A 20,248-nucleotide genomic window follows, 5' to 3' on the forward strand; every position below is an offset into this window, starting at 1 on the left:
TTTTTTGACATTATGAGTTTACTGACTTGAGGATAAATCACATGGTCAGTATCATTCTTAAACAAAAAGAGGGCACTTCTGGGTGTTTTTCTAAAAACAGCCCATCTCTGCTTCTACCACACAATTGGATCCCTTTACATGGGACAGTTTCACTTCTCATGAAGCAGTCAAGAACTTCATGAGATGCAGTTACATATGGATGCAAACACTGGAGTACTCCAAACAAAAAAAACCCCAAAAAACTGGAAAACCCAAACAAAAATGAACCAACCTAAAGGAGCTACTTGTTTTCTCTGGTTAGTCAAGTTCGGCTAAAGGTCCTTACACCAACCAGAGAGTCTTTGACAGACGAGAAGCAAAATTTCATTTTCAATGAAGTAATTTTCAGTATTTGACTTTACACTTTAGTAGCAACTGCCGATTTTGACTCTGGAGACTTTTGGAGCGCATGATATCATTACACAATAAAGTTTTGGTGACCATGTCTCTCCAGATGAATTTTATTTCTCTCATGGTTTGTCTGAAAGGCATTGGTGCATGTGTGTGTATTCGTGCACGCGCACACACACACACACACACACACACTTTATTTAGCTTAGGATAAAGGTGTGTGTGTCTGTCTGTGTATATGTGAGCATACAAATGCATGTGTGTTACACCCACTTCACTTTGCAGGTTTCGGTTTACAGGACCTCTGGTGGACGATCAGTCTGTCTGGAAGAAAAGTACGCCCACAAATATCACATGGAATTAGCTGGGCTTGGGCGCTGGTCCAGGCAGCCTCATTTAAAGCATCAAGATCATAGAAACCTTTGGCTGGAAAATTAGAAAAAGAAAGTATCAGCTTTCATTCTGGAGACCCACATTCAACTCTTTTTGGAAAATATTTTCAGGAAATACCTGTTGACTGAGCCTTTCAGTTTAACCAAACCATATTGTTTTTGCAAATGAAAAAGAAAAGAAAGAAGCAAAAGAGTAAGAAGTATATTTAAAAGACTCTGTTTTTTGTCCCAAGGATTGAATTAAATTAACTTCAAACTGAATAATTTTGTATTGTATGAGAGTACAGAGAAAACATCATGCTGTGTGTTATGATCTGCATTCTCAGCTAATTATTAACATCTTTGCATACCTACTATTACCAGCAAATTCACTTTTTGGTTTTGCTTCAAGCTCTGTTTAACAAGCATGTGTTATCTGACCATAACTATGGGGGGGAGCATACTGTACTTGAGAATATACTCTTTGTACTGCTCTGGACAAGGGGCCCAATTTTCTTCCTGTTAGAGTCTATGTAAGTTATACCAATAAGTCGAGTAAAACTTAGAGAAGCCAAAAACCTTACAGACAAAAACTACAGTAATTTAAAGTCACAACTTCCTGTGAGGTCATTGCACTGATGCATCTATTGTCATCTAAACACTAATCCAGCCTTACCCTCAGTTATTTTCCACTGCAGGAACAATGACTGCTCTGGAAACTCAGGAGCAATGTCCAAACACTCAGATGTGTTTTCAAGATTTAATTTGGGTAAAAAAAAAATCTTGTTTACTTTAATCTTGAAATGGACTTTCCTTTTGAAATGGATTTTCATACAATGTTGTTTCAAACTGATTTGCAAAAAGGCCAGGCAGGTTGCTTAATACCTGGATTTAGATTTTAAGGATTTGAAGTGCATGTAGAAAAAAAAATCCACATGGCTCAAATTGAAGATGTATTTGCTTCACCCTTCTTATTTGGTATGACAATATGGAAAAAGATTTTAAAATCTGTTTTTTTTCTTTGAACTGTTAGCAGTGGACAATTTTTGAAAGAAAAGGATTTTGCATTTAAAAATATTCCATGGTTTCTGTCATTGGCACATGATAGAGCTCTTCATTAAAGGCCCATACAATTTTAATATGATTCATATCCAGTGGTTCACATAACCACAATAAGGCTTAGATCTCTTAATATGCCTGTTCCTAATATTCTTTTTGTTAGAAGAGCAACCAAGTAGTGTTTCTTTTCTTGGCTGAGACAAATATCCCCTTTGCTTGCAGGAAATGAATGTGTATTTTCTGTACTTTGGAAAGTTTATGGAATAAAAAAAAAAAAGGAGAGGGAGAAAGAGAGATGACTTTCTCCTTGCAGGCATGTGTTAGGCATTCCACAAACAAAACACTGTGTAATGAGGGCAGTGGTTGTCTTCCCGTGACACTTGAGTTTTCAGAAAAAGATTTATGTAAGTTATAAAAAGTTTTATGTAAGCAGTTAATATTTCTGAGCATTTTTTGAGCATTGTCTGTTTCATTCAACAGCGGGGTAATCCCTCCCCCCTGAGCTGAGAAACTGTGAGACATGCAGTACATGCATGTGGTCTGAAGGTCAGTTATAGCATTTACCACATGATCAAGAGTAAGCCTTATGGAAAAAGAACAACACTGGGATTATTTTCTCAAGGCCAGGAATATGAGGCAGCTGCAGGGGGAACAACAATTTTAGCTCACGCTACAGAACTGATCAGCCTTGCATCAGCAGGCATTTAGAGACAGATGCTGGAAGCAGGTCAGTCTCCCCAGAGGAACTGTGGGCACACAACACGTCACAGGAGATTGGAGGCGCCTGATATGACTCACTGAGTAAATGAGACAACTTTCTGATTCATATCTGGGAGCCTTCTGCTAGATTGTTTTCTCAAAGAGTGGCTGTCTTTCTGCTTTCACTCCTTCAACATAAGAATAGCGTATTTCAAAATAACCTGACTTGCCTTTTTGCATCCCCCTCTTTCACATGGAATTCTCATTTTCTCCGTTTTACCACACAATGCATAATAATTAAAAAGTGCTTAACATCTAAAAAGGCAAATACAATGAAGATGTCTTTTGAACACAGCTATTACTGCAGATTCAACTATGCCACTTGGCATCTGTTAACCAAGTTCCGATTTTATATTACTTCAACTTTGATTATTATTTTGAACATCTGGTTAGTGTTCTCACTGATCCTGGTCTCTTCTGCATGTCTTCTGAGGACATATTTCTTTGTACTGCTGTAAACTGATCTAGTGTATGACTCTTTCACAAGTGAGTTGTAGGAGACTTTGTCTATTTTTCCAGACATTATGGGAAGCTGAGGGAAATTGTGGGGAATATAAAAAAAAAGTGTGTGTGAATTAAATGCCTCTGAGGAAGTGGTCCAAACTTGGCCCAAAGTAGCTCAGACTAGCTGGCAGGGCCAGGGAAAGCATCCAGGAGGAAAGGTGAAATAACTTTATCTGGGAATGGGAAGTCCTGGGAACAGCGTCCAGGCAAAGCATAGATAGGAATTCCTTTTCATCCTAGAGTGAACATACAACCCTCAGACACATATGAAAGCCCATCTCTGGGGATGCTGGGGATCATCAGTGTTCATTGATTTGAAGAAGTGGAATCTTAGAAAACAGAACCCACAGCACAAACATGTAAAATTGGCAAAAATTAATTGTTTGCTTTGTACTACATATATATTTTTCTCCACTGTGTTTATATTACAGTGTCTCACAATGAAAGTTTCTCAGACTTGTAAATAAAAAGGGATCAATATGGGCTCTTGCCTGTAGAAGAACCTGGCTGAAGTATCTACACCAATGTTGCCTGAGGGTATTTTATTTTAATGATTCTGTGTCGTGTCTGCACATTATTATTGGATGTTTTTGCTCGTTTTAAGGTAAGTCTGTGTTAAAAGAAGTCAAAAAGTAGTAGTGTAGCTGTGAAGCAGGTTGCTAATCTGTTTGTGTTTTGATTCAGGACACATTGGCACATAGAGGGGAATGTCACAGGAGCCATGTTCCATGGATAATGACTACTTTTACTTTCAAGACTTCATTATACGTTTTCTTTCTGTGAAGTAGAAGGAAAGCTTAAAACAAGATCTTGACAGTAAACTGGAGAACAAAGTACTTGCAAACTGTTTACCTATTGCTTTAAAATATCTTTTTTAATTCCTCCCACTTTTTTGCTCATCTCTCTTAGTTTGTAGCTTACCTTGCACGGTTCTGACTTCAGGTTTTTTGGGTTCTGGCCTTCTCAAGTGCTTGGGGAGGTTGTCATTCTCCTGGTGCCATTTTTTCAGGCACTGTGGCTCATGTATACTAATAGATTTTGTTCCATATTCATGGCCACATATGTAGCAAATCACTGTTGGTGGCCGTCTTACCACTTTTGCCTGCAAATAACAACCATGAAGAAGAAGAAATATTGTTTTCGATATTCATTTTGAATCAGAATGAAAGCAATCATGTAGATGAGGAACGTTCTATCTGTGAAATCTGTGTAACTGGTTTTTTTTCAGTCTAGTTTTGTTTGGAATCAGTCCTGAGGCTTGTAAGAGATACTGCATCATTAAGTGGGCACCTGGAACAGGAGGGTTTCTTCTGCAGATGCTGGTCTGACTGATGTGTGTGTCTAATCTATACTTAGCTGTGTTAAGTTTCATTTCTTTTATTTTCATACCTTCAAGTTCATGAAAATGGTAAGTCTTCACATGCAGAAACAACATCTCTGCTTCATCAGGTTGCAATGCAGCATCCACCTTAAATGGTTGAAGCCATTTTTTACTTACCAAGCAGACATAAAATGGAAAGCAGCAGCAAAAGCTTCATCAGCTGAACTCTTGATTTCTAGTATAATAACAGAAAGACTCCATCTTCTACCAGAACACAGCTCAAAGTGCTGTGATACTAAAGCCTTAGTATCTCTCTTAACCTGCACAGTGAGGGCAGCTCTCCCAAGAGGTGATTGTGGCTCTTTACCCAGCTTTTGACACAGATCAGTTAGCTGGTGGAATTCTTGGCCTTCAAATATTAAAACCAAGCCAGGATATTTCAGGATGAGGGGCAAAATAGGAACTGCTATTTGTTTATCCCAAAGGTCTTAGTGTGAACCTTGCCAGTGACTGCAGCAAGGGCATAACTGGACTCTAAGCAAGTCATTGTTTCCATACTGAAGATCTGCTTTTGTTCTCAGAGGAACACTGCTCAACAACAGAAGAAAAAGATTCCTCAACCCCAAACCTCACAAATACATAATCTAAGGCTGAAAAATATATAATTACTCTGGTATTGCAGATTATAGACGCAGCTGTGTCCTTAGGCGCGTGTTGGGCTAGGCGTGGTGTCAGTACCAGCTGTGCTCAGGAAGTAGGATAAAAACATGCTGTAGAGAAGAACTTTGAGGCACATGGATGGGTCTCACAACTGCCAGCACTTCCTACACTTCTGACTGCAGAATACCAGTAAGAGATGAGCTGTTCCCTGCCCTTCTCAAGTTAGACCGACAGCCATGCCAGACCAAATACAGGAAACCTTTCTCTCTCAAACAAGAGTGGTGGGGGTTTCATTTTTTCCTCTGCTGCTGTGTAAGACAAAGCACAACCTGTTCCCGTATTTATGACTCTGTCAGCCCATCAATGTGTTCACAAAATTCTGGGCAGCTCTTCTCATACTTATGTTACAGTCTGAAAATGTCATTAGTGAACAATCTGCATAAGATTGCCTTCCTGTATCACACATGTAATCTCACTAACATGAAAGAAATACTACTCTATAAAGTATATTTTATTTAACACCCAAAGACAGGCTCTCCAAGGACATTTTAATCCTCTTGACTTACAAATGGAATTTCCTTGCTATCTTGATAACACAATATTTTATATAAGCATATTTTCTAATAAATAAAAATACAGCCTTCTTCTCCTATTTTTAGATTAATACAGTCAAGCTGTTTTAAAAACATCTTAAAACTTTTCATTATCAAATTTCACTTACTTCTTTACTTCAAATTGTGAGCTAGAACTTGTCTGATTTTAAAGGAAGACTCTGGGTCCAGATACAAAGTCTTCTGAAGACACTATACATTTATTTGTAGGCTCTGGAGAGCTTTAAATAAGGATACTACAGTCTGAACTCCTGAGGTCAGAGAATTCTTTATAGTGTGCATACCTGCTGTGGGTTATACTATTTTAGAAATGGTTTCTTAAAAAATGCTGGGTGTAAAATCACTGGGAACACACTTTCCCCACCAGTTCTCATTAGCTGGGCTCCTGCTATTCATTTAAATGGTTACTTATTGACTGCAAACTAGGAAAGAGCAATTTGATTTATATTCAGATTGCAGGAACTCTTCATATGGTAACACAATAAGAAATCCTAGTACAAATGCAGAAATATTTTCAAGTAGAAATGTCTGTCTTTTGCAATTACCACAATTAAAAATGGTACAGAAACAACAGGAGAAAGCAGAATTAATTAAAAGAAATCAGATCACTCTTAGGATAGAATTATTTTTATTCCAGAAAAATACTGAGATTGACCCATCACCACACATAAAATTATATACACAAATTCTTCTCTGCACAAATATTTAAGACCTGAAAGAGATTAGCCTACAATTACTACAATTACTACAATTGGTAGTAACAGATTTTTCTTTTTTAACTGTGGAATCCAAGATATTATAAGCTTTACTTGGAATTTCTACAGATGATGGTATTTACCCTTCATTTCTTTTTGTTTTCAGTGTGCCTGTCCCAAATGTAACATTTGGAGGCCTGCAGTTTAAAACAAAATTATTTTTGGAAACACCACAATTTTCCAACCCAAACTACTCAGAGGCCAGTGGCTAGGCTGTCTGTTCACGGTTTTGTTTTTAACTTTCAAAAAGGGTTGTAGGGAAGGTCTGTTCCTGAGGATATGTGTTATTATAAAAATACCTACAAATACCTAACAGTGTAGTTAGGCTTTCCTCTGGTGTCTCAGTATTTTCTTTTTTACTCCAAGATTGCAAAGTATGTCTGCGTGACTATGAATGAAGTTATTTAGTTCAGAGGGCTATGCAACTATGTATTTTCTGACATTACTTAAGGTTAGCCCCAGGCTGCTGTTATGGTGTTACATGAGGTCAAATCCTTCCATACTGCACAAAGCTTTTTATTTCTTCTTAAGTACACACAATAAGACTGAATCCCAAACTTCCCTACATAAATATTTATCATCCAGGACTGCACACACCTCTTCCCTTCTTATTTGTTTAATTATCCATTTATTTTAATGGGAAGAAGGGGGGCATCCTGCTGTAGGATGGAGCTCGTCATAGACTTGAATTGCCCATGGATTAGAGGCTCAGGAAAAGGATAGTGCAAGCACTTAGCATCAGCATTCTATTATATGAAAGCAACCCTTTTCACATGTTCCTCTCTGCCAAGTAAAATGCATTTTGCATAAAGATCACGGACAAGGTATGGTATGGGTCTCATGACTGTCCAAAGCTGCACTTCACAGCCTACAACAGCACTCATGTTAGGATCATATGCCTTGAACAGCAAGGTAATTCTGCAAGATTATGCATACAATTAAAAATATCACTCCACTGGAAACATGAAATATCTCATTTTGTTCCTGATATGTTTTCTTTTTAAATTGAGTAGGTGAGTACAATGCATAGCACATCCATGTATGTACAAGCAAAGGAAGGACACTCAGCCATTCCCAATGATAATACTCAGTAAGTTTCATTCAAACCGTCCATTCACTGTCCATTCTCATCTAACTTTCTATATTTGCAAATTTATTTGTCAGTATTTTCCTAGGAAGGTATTCAACACCACTGCAATGTGGCCAAAAAAGCTCATCATTGACTTTCCACCTTCATTAGAATTGTACTGCACCTGAAGAAGCCTTCCCTTTACCAAGATCCTACATGGCTTTATGCTAGAGCAAACTACAACGTCAAAGCTCTTGCTACACAAATTTTCAAGACTTAGACTATGTTAAAATGCATTACAATTCAACAAAGAAAGATTAGTGAAATCTTTTTAGGTAGTTAACCAGATAAGAAGAAAACAGCAGATGGCAGCACCATCTAATAGGCTTTTAAGATCAGTGTCATCTATTGTCAAAAATGCCATAACTCATATATGCATGGCAAGTTATTGATGCTCACTTACATGTATCACATATTTTTGTCTATGAAACAATAGAACACAGACTCTTTTAGCGCAAGTCTGAGTTTCAGTAGCTGCAGATACCACTTACATTGTTCAGGGTATCACAGCAGAATCCAAAGCAGAATTTCTGAGCTGATGTGACCCTTGAGAGTCTCCAAGCATAGGCTGTTATTCTACACAGCCAGACGTGATTAACTCAGATGTCTTCACTGATTCTGAGAACGAAGACAGGTACTGGAAGAGACAGCTTACATAGGCTGTTCAGCCTCCACCTCTAAAGACATTTAATGCAGAACTGAGAAAGAGTTTGTCAGTAATGATACTGGCCTAGTTGATGCCACACTTGCTAAAGGGGAAGGAACTCCAGGGCATAGAGGCGGAGGCATACAGGGAGAAGTACTTGCAGTTGTAAAGTTAAAATGCACTTTACATAGTATACCACTAAATCAGTCAGAACTTTATTTTGAAAATGAGGAAAATCCACGTTTTTAATTTAGGGCATCTTTCATTGCATAAATATATTTAACAGTAGCACTAATTCTCTTAAATACATAAGGGCTGGGTGGTTTTTTTCAGTTACTGCTATTGAATCAGGACTTTAAGCAAGTACTTAAATAATTCACTGTCACAGTGAGTCTGTTAGATGAGACAAGGACTGCCCCAAATGCTTTCCAGCCAGGACCAGAACAGTAGCCATTTCACTCAACCACTAGCAAGGCACTATTTTTTAACAGTATTAATAAGCAGCTGAGTAGTTAGTAAGGTGAGCAAAATGAAAACCATATGCTGGAAAAAGAGGAAGACTTTAGTGGAGACACAGACCTTGTCCCTGTTCATAACTAATCTGCAGTTATTCCATAAGCTTAGTGCTTTTCCATACCCTTCAATGTGTGGACCTTTCAAAATGTTCAACTGGAAATGAAGATTCTCTCACAGAGAATTTAAATCTACAGGAAAGTAGCTTCCTTTTGACAGCTTCTTATAAGCTGTCTGCAAGTCCTGAAGAACCCTTTGCATCACAGGATATTTTTTTCAATCTGCCCATCCCATCCCTGCCTTTAATGCATAATTCTATACTAAAGAATAGACCTCAGAGACGCAAAATCCATCATCTCTTCCTGAAAGTCAATGTTAATAATAAAGTCCCTCAAAGTCAATTACAAACTGCAAGCTGTACAGCCTCATTAGTTCTGCTGCAACTGATGAACTGTAACTGCTTGGAAGTAAATAAGGAAACCTGTTGTTCACGCAGAAGGAAGAACAGATTTGAACAGATTTCATTTTGGCTCTGCATAGCTCACAGAAGTAAAAAGTGGCAATAATGTAGTTGTTAAACAAGTCAGCAGATGTGAGTGAATCCACAAAGAGAGCAGATACATTGTGCAAGAGGGTAACATTTTTTACAGAATCACTGTCAGTGCCAAAGCACACTAAACTTTTTTTTAATGGGATCATAATTATAGAAAATTGCCTTCTCCCTCTCTTTTATAATCTACAGAGTTATGTGTGATAGATTAAACTCTCTGCTTCACACCCATGCCTTTCATTGAACAATCACCTTTAGAGCAATGACAGTTCTTTGGGAAAGAGCACAATGTAGTGTAAACACCATTACTTTTCCTACAACTATAAATGCACCTGTGCACCACTTTGAACTGCTTGTGGATAATGTAAAATTTGCTGATAAAAGCAAATTTGCCAAATATATATCAATGTTCCAAAATATATCAATCACTGGCCTCATATAGTGTAAAAGATATATTTGCCAAAATATATCAATTAGTGGCCTCATATACCATAATAAAAAAAGGACTCGTGAAGCCTTTAGCCTCATGTGAGCTAGAGTAATGCTATTATCTTAATTTTACTCAGCAGCTGGTAAACTAACATGTTACACACTTTGCCTTCTAAACCATCTTAAGAAATGCTCTGCATAGCATTGCATTCCTTTGGCGACCGAGAGACCTAAATGCCATTTTCAAAAGTAAGGTAGGCAATCGGGATTCCAGCCTGCATTTGGAAAAAAAAATAAAAAGGCCATTTAATTTAGACAACTATCTTATGAAACTCCTGGCCAAAAGACATCTTGTGCAGTAACAAATGCAGAAAAAAATATCCAATTTTCCAAAACTCTGTGTAGCTTTTGGATAATGTGAATCAGCTTTTTTATTCTTGGATCCTGAATCAAATTCAGTGGAAAAAAATGTGCAGTCTTATTTATTTTGTTGTTGTTATACCCAGAACTGCTGCCTTTGAACATGCAGTCCTCAGTAAACTCATGTTGCATGCCAAGGTTAAGAATAACAGTAAAATATGAAAATCATGTTTTCAAGTGCTGGATGCTTGCAGGACAATGAAATATTGCATTTCATGGTAACTAAATAAAAATACCTAACATCTCCTAAAACATATGACATCCAAACCTTGCCTAATCTGCTCAATAGAATCTCCTAGGGAACTAAATCAAGCAATGGTCCCTCTTGGGGATGTAACTCTTAAAGGACAACAGAGAACCCAACTACTCCCATTCAAAAGGAAAATCAAAATAAATAGGAATAAGTAGTTTCCCTTATTCCGTTCCCAGTATTTCCCTTTTCTTTATCCTCTATTTAGCAGAGAAAAATTTGCATGGAGCTAAAAGGCCCTTCTGAAGAAAAGTGATTTTAAATTTGATGGCAAGCCAGTCTCCCCTGGAGTGCCGAGCATCAAGCTGCATTGCACACCCTTTCATACAACACATGCTTAGCAATTTACCTGGTCTGATACAGCTGGTGCAGCCCTGCTCATTCCTTGATGGGCCTTAGATGGATCACCCCTTGCTGAGCCAGGTCCAGATCTTGGTGCTTTACCAGATTTACTAGTGGTAGTGCTTGGTACCCTCGCACCGCTGCCACTTCCTTTGCAACACCTTTCGTGCACAGGGAGACGGTCAGGAAAAAAGGTTCGGCCACAGTTTCTACACGGCACCAGCTGGGCTTGAGCACTATAACAAGCTGCTTCATTTTCATCTGTAAGTGTATAGGAACCAGAACCAGCAAGGACCTCAGGTTTCCTGGGCTCTGGCCTTTTAAGGTGCTTTGGCAGTTGATTGTTCTCAATACGCCATTTCTCTAGGCACTTAGGTTCATGTATAGCAATAGATTGTGAGCCAAATTCTCTGCCACAGATATAGCATACCTTGAAGGGAGGTCTTCTTGGGAAGGGTGTTTGAGACATGTCTGAAGAACCTGACTGTTGTGATATTACTGCAGTGCCTTTTCTGGGATGCAGCTTCTAGATGTACTACTTTGGGAAAAATTCTGGGAAGATCTGGCACATAAGATCATGAAACTTGCTCCAAAGGCAAGGTGCTAGAGATAATAATAAGGGCTTCTTCAGCAGTTGATAGAACATTACAAGTTTTGTTCACATTGTTTTACCTGACATTTGTTTCCATGAAGGGTATCACATTTCAGGAAACTTCTTTCTTTCCTACGCATAAAGAGCTTGGGAAAGTCTGTTATTCAGAATAATTCTACATCTTCTTAATCCCTTTTCATGAGCCAAAATATATTAGGGACTTCAAAGCTGGAACACTGAACCTTATGGCTGTTTCAGTAGAGAAAGGGTGTTTTGCTTTTGTCTTTTGTTCTTACACGAACCTGAAACAAATGAAATTAGTATAAATTAATAAATGTGTTCTCTCTAGTTAAGGTTACTGGTTTATCACAAGACATAATTACCCTTACTAATCTGTTATATTTTTAAATAGCATACAACATCAAATATATTCTTATCCATAGTGATTAGCTGAACAATGTAAATCTGAAATTCTGGTCCCAGAGGATTGTAAAATCATGAAGGACATGAAATAAGATGTATTTGCACAAACTGAAACTGATGACATGGAAGTGGTTTGGTGTATAACCAATATGCTTTATTTTCAGTTACTGATAGAACTGGTATTTCTTCAATTTATAAGCCTTCAAAGTTGATACTTAAACATCATTTCCCTGTCTCCAGAGACATAAGAAAAAGTCCCTCAGCAGAGAGATGCCAATGTCCAATCTACAAAGGGACAGTCAGAAAGGAAAGTGTCCCCAGTCAATCTATTGGTTGAAGAAGATTATTAGGCCCCTAAATTCAGCACTTGTGGTATCTCAAATTCTCTGACCAGTCTTGATTCTCCCAGTACAAGAGTGTTATTAATGAAATGGAGCTTCTTAATAAGCTCCTTAAAAAGCTTCTTAATAAGGCTTACTGAGATTCTTTGGGGGCTGAAGTACATGCTGGATGACACAGAAAGGGCACTGCATTTGTTTAGTCTCCAGATATTACTAGATACATTTCAGTTTTTCAATGTCCAGTCTACCCCTGTAAACAGATAAATTTGTGATTTATCCCTTAAATGTTCATTTCTTACAGAAATTTGGGCTGGTCCTCCAAGGATTAAAAAATATAATTCAGACTGTACACATGTATGGCAGAGGCTACTGTTTTAACTGCATGGAAGAATAAAAAAACCAAATTAGCACATCACATAGAGAGGTAACTGCCAAGGCCAGTCTACTTTATCTGTAACAGAAAAAATATCTGGCTAAAGTCATCTTGCCCTTACTGAATATTCCAGACTTTAATCTCAATCCTTCCAAACTTGTGGGGGATTCCTTACACACAAACATATCCACACTGGCTGTCTTGGTGTCTTGGTTCACTTCCTCTGCTGCCACTATCCAACCTGGATGTTTTTACTGCTTTTTTGCCATGTCACCATTGAAGACTTTGTTCCCACTCAACAGCCTTTTCACCCTTATCTGTCCCACCTCTAAACCCTTGGGTTGACTTTTACTATACCCAACTGCAATGACACAGTTTTGTCATTACTTTTGAGTAAACTTAAAAACTTAATTAAAAACTTGAGTAAACAGACAAACTTAAAACTTTGTCTGTGCCACTAAGAAGCAACTGAGCTCATTCTAGTCTCTTACAAATATTCTAGGGGGTATTTTAAGTACAGGGACAACAGTGAAAAAACAAGTTGTCACCAGGTTCATGTGAGCAGTTATCCTTTTGCCAGGCACACAAAAATTGCTGCATTGACACTGCTTGCTTAAATACTCACAAAGCTGCATATTTCTGGGACACTTGGGATACTTTCTTATTTTACAGAAAATTCCTGTGAAGCTTTTATTTATTTGTAGGTAAACCAGAAAATGTGAAGACCATCAGACCCAGTCTGTGATTTGTACTGGAACAAATCTGTGAGCAAGTATGTTGTAGCTAGCTGTTAAAAATAAAATTTTTGAGGACCATTATACTTGGCGCATTCAAAGTTAACACCTCATCCAAAACTGTATTAGATAACTGCAGTAAGCTGGAAAACAGGGTAAAGTGTGTGGCTGTAGTATCCTCTCATGTCTGAAGCTATCAGGTGTATCGTCATAATATACACTGACGGTTACACAGAACTATAGCACCGGAATTTTTAGTTCAGATATCAAAATAACAGGTTCAGCAGTATGTGAAATTTAAATGTGCAAACTAGTATTTAGACTACTGTACTGTCGCTGTTTGAAAGACTGGGAGAGTTTCCAAGGAGGGTGGCCTGTTGGATGAATCCAAGTTGGGAAATAGCCAAGCCCTTTCTGAGGATGAAGGGAATGGAGAGCCAGGGAAACATTAAAGGGTCATGAAGGCAGGGGAGATAAGGGTTATTGGCAGGTCACAGGACAGGAGCATCAGAAAGTTCAGTAACATTTCAGGGAACTTCTGAACTTTCCAAGGTCCTATTTCTGTCCTATTTATTGATTTATGTCAAAAAGAAACTTTCTCATACCTGAGAGGATTCTTAAAGCAACAGTGAACACTGAACTGCCTGCAATATGAAGAATGTTGGGTGACTAAATCTGTTGCCATTAGGAATGAATCAGTCAGTAAAAGATGCTATAAACAATCTATCAACAATATAACCTATTGTTGGATTTCCAAGCTTGCTATTGTAAATACTTCATAAGAGAATTATGCTTCCTTGTGGGGATTACACCATTTGGTCTACATTTATTCCTGCCAAGTTCACTGTTATTATTTGGAAACTTCCTATAAATTCAGTGTGAAATGAAAAGGCATACGAGCAGTTCAAATCTTCTCTCAAGCTCAGTGGTAAAGATGTGGAAATCAGGACTGGTATTTAATAATTCAAAACATAAAAATTTATTACGTTTTTCTTTTTAAAATGCTGCAATATATTTTAATAAAGCGGGAAGGTACAGCTGATCATTGCATAGAGCTATGGGAAAACATTTCTCTCCTCTGTAATTCCAATGAGGACAACACTTAACAATTTCATGAACTGCAGTGACAGGTCACTTACAACTAGTGGAGAAAGTCAATGTAATTAAAAGCAAATAAAATACTATGGCTAGTTTAGAATCAGGATAAGAGCTTTAGTCTAACCAAAATAGAACAGAATGATGAGAGCGCAAACAGCTGAATACATCTATCATTCTCTTGTCCTGAAGTGGGAACGGGAACTTTTGCACACAGTTTTTAAACTTCACCTAATCAACTGCAACCACAACATTATTGCAACAACAGCAACAATAGCATTATTAACCACACCAGAAATTGCAACAACAGCATTATTAACAATGCTTCATTTACACTGCCTTCTCTTAGCTGCCATGTGTGATTCAACCTATAGAAGTGGAAACTTCCCTGAAACAGCCTTCATTATGTCTTGTTTCATGTCAGCGTTGGAACGTGGAAGCAAAGTTGACACATACGTTTCCTATTTCCTGTATGCAGCCCATTTCTGAAAAGCGACCCTCTCTGTTTTTCATCTCTCTTGATTCTCTCATGTAAACAATTCCTCAAAAACCATTTTAAAGTCATTTTATAAGCCTGAATTCCTTGACTGAATTGAAAAAAAACATACTTATGTTAGCTGGGGGATTAAACTGGCTGTTTCCAATGAATCCGCAACACTACTGCTTTTGACTTAGCTAGAATTCCACACGGAGACCTCCCACCTATAACAAAAACAGAGTTTACCTTATGGAAGAACACATTGCATGAAGCTTCCTACTACCAGGACATAACCATGCTTATTCAATGCACAAAATACAGGAACAGCTGTGAGATTTGGGGAATCTGATTTTGTACAATTTATGGAGGCTGACTGGTATCACAGTCTTTCATGTGTAGCTGTATCAGACTGCAAACTCTATTTAATCTATATGGCTGGTTTACCATCGCTGTTCTAATCTGCTAGCACAGAAAGATAAATCCTTGCACCAAATAAACACAGAGCTTTCAAGTTTACATGTCAAAAATACCCCAAGAACCTCTTAGACATGTTTGACTCCATCTAAAAGCAGAGACGATTTCCAGGAAGACCATAAACAAGCAAAGTAAGCAGTGGGAACCAATTACTTTGCTATTTTTTTAAGTGCTTGATAAAGCTGAGAAGGATTTATATGGAGTACTTACTTCAGGTGACAGTGGCTTAAATCCAAGAGGCTCTTTGGAGAGACCATCTATAATTGCAGGATGCTTACAAAAATCAGGACTCCCATAACAGAGTTATGAGAATGTCTGCATATGCTGATCTGCTTGAGGGAGAGGATGAAACGCTACAGAGACACATAAAAGAAGAGGAAAACATATGGGTCCAAAATGGTGGCAAATACAAAAGCCTGGCAGAAGCTCATCTACAGATAGATTATCAGTGCCAAAAAAAAGAATAGACTAATTTTAGCTTGCAGAGAGGAACTGGTTCATTCATTATCTTGGATTCAAGAACTCTTGGTTGTGTGTACCTCGTTTATGTAAAACCCCACTTCACTCTGAGTTTTCCCTTTGTTTTCCCTTTCTCCAATACTACACTCAGTGTTGTGTACTTATTCTGCCTGTCCATCATGCAGTGCTTGGAACAATAAGCTTTCTGTTTGTGACACCACATTGTCATGTGGGTCATTTAATAAGGGGGATTTATGTACATTGGATTAAATTCACAAATATCTTCAAAGAAAAGATTTTACCTGTAATACCTAATTTACTGTTATATAAATTGGAAATGTCTCAAACAGCTCTAAGTGAGAAGCAATAAGCAAAAGCTTCTTGTACTACAAGGGCACCCAGAGATCCTTGTTTTTCAGTTTGGGCTGAACTGTGTAAACAGAAAAAGGAGAAAACTCAGTATAAGAGGATATAAGATATAGAGAGATTAAATAAGTGATCTGCCAAGCATAACACAGCAAGTCTGAAAAATAAGAAAATTAAATTTAGATTTTCTAGCACCCAAATACTAAATCAGTCCAGTCACAGGATTTTCTAAGGCTGATCCCTAACTTTACAGTCAAGACAAAAGTAAGTCTTTTTTCTCTATGTTCATGGGTTCTCTTTACATTTACATATAAAAGAGGCGTCAGAAAGGACCAAACTGACACCTTTTGTTGAGTGCCAGAAAGCATTGCTTCAGGCTCTTTCCAAATAAAATGTTTTCTATGAGGCTTCTCATTATTCTTCAAGGGAAAGCAAATGAAATTAAACCAGCATCTTGAGCTTTATTTTTTCTTGTGCTAAAGGTTTTATATTGCTCAATTATAAATAATTTTAGAAATCCATTAAGACAAAGTACTCAAACATAAACTGGATAAAAATATTGGACAATATGTAATATCTTACTGTTGGATCTGTTTTTCACCGCAAGATAAAAGGAAAAAACATTTTCATGTTTCCAACAATATTTTAGTAAATTAACCACATACTAAAAACCTCACATTTTTCCAGTTCAGGACTACATTCTCTCCACAGTTTCTGGCTGAAGGAATCTCTTTTGGTTAGTCCTAGAGACTAATAATTGAAAAGAATAATCTATTATTTTATGGAAATAAATACCACTGAGATGTAGAAAATCCTAACTTTACTATGTTGACATGCTTCATCTTTTCACAGCTGAGCATGATCCATGTCTTTATGCATCCTCCTCTCTCAAGAAAACACTTGCAAGCTCCAAACATACAAATATTGGCAATACCTCACTTTTGTCAGCTTCAAGTCTTAGTCTGTAACGCCTAGTATCACAGCAGCCTGGCTTAAATGTCTCAGGAGCAATGCACACTCAGAAACATCCAACTGTGCAGCTTGTTCTAGCAGAGGATTAGGTGCACATACACCTTTTTCCCCATGCGATCTGCAGCCCAGAGGGTGGTGGTTACGTCTTTGTTTAAAGTGCATGCAACCAGACAGGAGGGCAAGACAAGAATATTCAAAACCAAACAGGCCAAGTTAAAAAGACATTGTGTTCTGATATTTGCAAGCAGGCTAGAACTGTCTGGGAATCTTCTAGTGAACATTTTTCCCACTGTTTAAAGTGTTGGTTAGACAAAACTGGAAGTCTCCTCAAAGATGTATCCTGTATGACTTACACAAGAGAGAAATCGTGGGTGTCAGTGAGCCTGTGTCTTCGTGCGTGTGCAAAAGTCCATTACAATATAAGATAAGGAAAATACACAACCCAGAGGTTCCTATACAGCTTTTATAAAGAACTATTTAAGGTGTTCTTTGTAATGAGACAATTAACCTAGTCAATGCTTTTCACAATTTTCCTCTGACCAATGGAATGACCAGGTCTTTCTTTGGATGTGATTATTATTCTACTTAAAACTTTATGGGTCAATCAAAAAGTCCCTAGTATCAACAGTAGCTAGCCCATACTTGGCATTTAGAGAAGATCCTATATAATTATGCAGTAATTAGTTCTATTTTACTTAATTAGTTCTATGTAAGTTTGTGACTATGTTACCAGAGAAAGCTAGAGACTGGTTCTAGAAAGCCAGTAGTTATTTCATGTTACTATGTCCTCTGCCCAGACATAAGAAATAATTTCTTTGATTTGACTGAGATCCTAACATTATGTGAATAAATTATGACTGCTACTAATTAAAATACACGGGGAAAAATGAAATATTTTAGTGAAAAAAATGTAAAAGTTTTCAGACTTTTAACATTCAAAAACTTTTAAAATTCATAATTCAGTAACACCATTCTCTCACATCTCAGATATCCTTTAGGCTCTACAGTGTTCCTGGTTTTTGCATTTTACTTAGTGCTGCATTACACCTTATGAAGGTAAAGACTACCTTTGTTTTACTCACAAATATTTAATACACTCATCTCATATTCTAAAGGAATAATCATTCTTCTACATTACTGTTTTTATCCTCCAGATTAAATCAACAGTGATTTACAACTGGTGTGAAAGAACATGATGGATAAAGGTCATCAAGTTTTACCTGTTACCCTTGGGTCCTGATGATTATGTAACTTGTCATATTTAATGAGCATTTTTTTTTCACTTTGTATTTGAAGCACTGGCCCATATTGTCCTGTTTCCTGTCTTATAATTATTTAGTGAACAGGATTAAATTTCATGTGCCAACAAAAATACATATGGAATACAAGCCTGAAATATCCCCAGATAATGTGACTTAAAAAGACATATGTCTGAGCTCCCTACTGTGTCGCCATAATATCACCTGTTTGTAAGCCAGTGCATTCTATTAGAGCTCAATGTCCTATGGAGTCAAGTAGATAGAAAAGCAAATTCTAGTAGAATATATGAATTTGTAATGAAGGAAATTGTATTAGTTTGTAACTTAAGCAATCAGTTATAGTACCTTAGGAATAAATTTTGCAGTAAGCTTTGAGATAAACCACTTGGAGAGCCAAGTTTTCTGTTTCTGTTGTGCTTTCCAAACAAAACAAAACAAAGCAAAATAAAATGGCTTTTTAGTAAACCTTTTCATTATTGTTATGTACCACATATTTTCCAGGAACAGAACTGAAAGATATAATTTGTTATATAAGACAATCAGCAATTATGCGCCAGGTAGGACTGCCTTTTAGAGAGAATAACATTTCTGCCTTTCGATGTCCACATTGCTGGCCATGAGTACCGCAATTGTATTGTTCTGCCCCTTAAAACACACGCATAAATTAAGAGTGGGGAACCAAAAAGTCAGAACATCTGACCTGGTTAATGTTCACGTACCATTTTTTCCAGGCCAGGCAAAGCTCTGCAGAAACAAATTCCAGAGAACATTATTCTCACAGTAAGCACTAATACACATGAATGAACAATACATGAATGAACAATAAAACAATTACTAGCTAGCTGGTCTAAGGGTAGAAAGTCACATAAATCTTTGTTCATTGACCTTTCTGCTTATTTACAACTGGGCCTCTGACCTCTTCAGGAATCTGACCATCTGGTACTCAGGGAAAGCACTGTTTTACTTGGATGAGAACAGGACACAGGACTGCATTATTTAAACCTTTATTTAAACCTGGCTGACTGAGGGTCAGGCCAGGCGTGCTGTCAGTACCATCTTTAACAGGTGAAAACCAGCAAAACTGGGTTGTGAGCTTAGAGGACCCCGTGCCTGTTGTCCAGGCAGAAGAATGGCCTGGACCTCGGGAGAGAAGGAAAAGCATGGTTCCTCCTCACCCAACCACTGTCCTGCCCGAAAAAATAAAGAGTTCACAAGCTTATTCAGATCGAAGGCTCCTGAGACCGTAGATGGGGTCTAATTTTTCATGTCCTCCTAAACATCTATTACCTCCGCTTGGATCAAAATTCCCTCATGTCCCCTAAGGCTGGATTTCTGCGCTGCTGCCCCGTGGCTCGGTGTGCCCGCTCCGCAGGGACAGAAGCAGCGAAGGCGCCCACACGCCCGCGGCCAGGCCGCACTGCCCGCCCTGCCGCCACTCCCCGCGCGCCGCCGTTACCCCGGCAACGCCGCACTGCATGCAAATCCTTGCCGCCAGCGCGGCCGCCGATTGGCCAGCGCGGCTGTCAGTCACCGCACGGACAGCCCCGCCCCCAGCCCGCTGGGCGCTGAAGGGGGCGCGGAGAGCCCCTCGGGTCGGGGGTAGAGTCTGTCTTTTCCTGGCGGGGAGTGTGGCTGGGGGGATCAGCTGCGCACCGGCCAGCGCTCTGTGGGGAGTGACCCCACTCAGGCTCTGCATCCTTGTACAGGGACCCCTCTCTCAATAATTTTCCCCTCTTGCTTGGGTGAGAAGGGACAAATGGGGTCATTGTGAAGTCCAAGCAGTGGAGAAGGAGAAGCATGAGGAGTCCTAAATCCATCTCCCACGTAGGCACTCGTCTCATTCAAAAATGCACACTTTTCAGCCAGACTGTTTTCAACACTTTTCCAAATTTAACTTTTGCAAGCTTTATATTTTCCTTGGAAGTTAATTCTTACAGAAACAATGATAAATAATTGCTACAAGAAAGCACCAC

General features: G+C 38.3%; 1 protein-coding gene across 2 annotated transcripts; it reads right to left on the reverse strand.

Moving 5' to 3' along the window:
- Window positions 1-476: 476 nt before the first annotated feature.
- Window positions 477-19,727, reverse strand: LOC128822633 (zinc finger protein 474). Of its 2 annotated transcripts, none has more exons than XM_054004389.1 (4): window positions 19,563-19,727; window positions 11,382-11,603; window positions 4,005-4,185; window positions 477-816 (listed from the first exon to the last, which is right to left on the reverse strand). In XM_054004389.1, exons 2-4 carry the CDS (start codon window positions 11,439-11,441, stop codon window positions 665-667), a joined length of 393 nt encoding a protein of 130 aa, XP_053860364.1. In that variant the 5' UTR covers window positions 11,442-11,603; window positions 19,563-19,727; the 3' UTR covers window positions 477-664. The 2 variants fall into 2 exon arrangements, with proteins under 2 accessions (XP_053860364.1, XP_053860363.1); XM_054004388.1 differs by having other exon boundaries at window positions 10,717-11,603.
- Window positions 19,728-20,248: the final 521 nt, after the last annotated feature.

Source organism: Vidua macroura, chromosome Z (genome assembly GCF_024509145.1).
Source record: "Vidua macroura isolate BioBank_ID:100142 chromosome Z, ASM2450914v1, whole genome shotgun sequence".
NCBI classification, from domain to species: domain Eukaryota; kingdom Metazoa; phylum Chordata; class Aves; order Passeriformes; family Viduidae; genus Vidua; species Vidua macroura.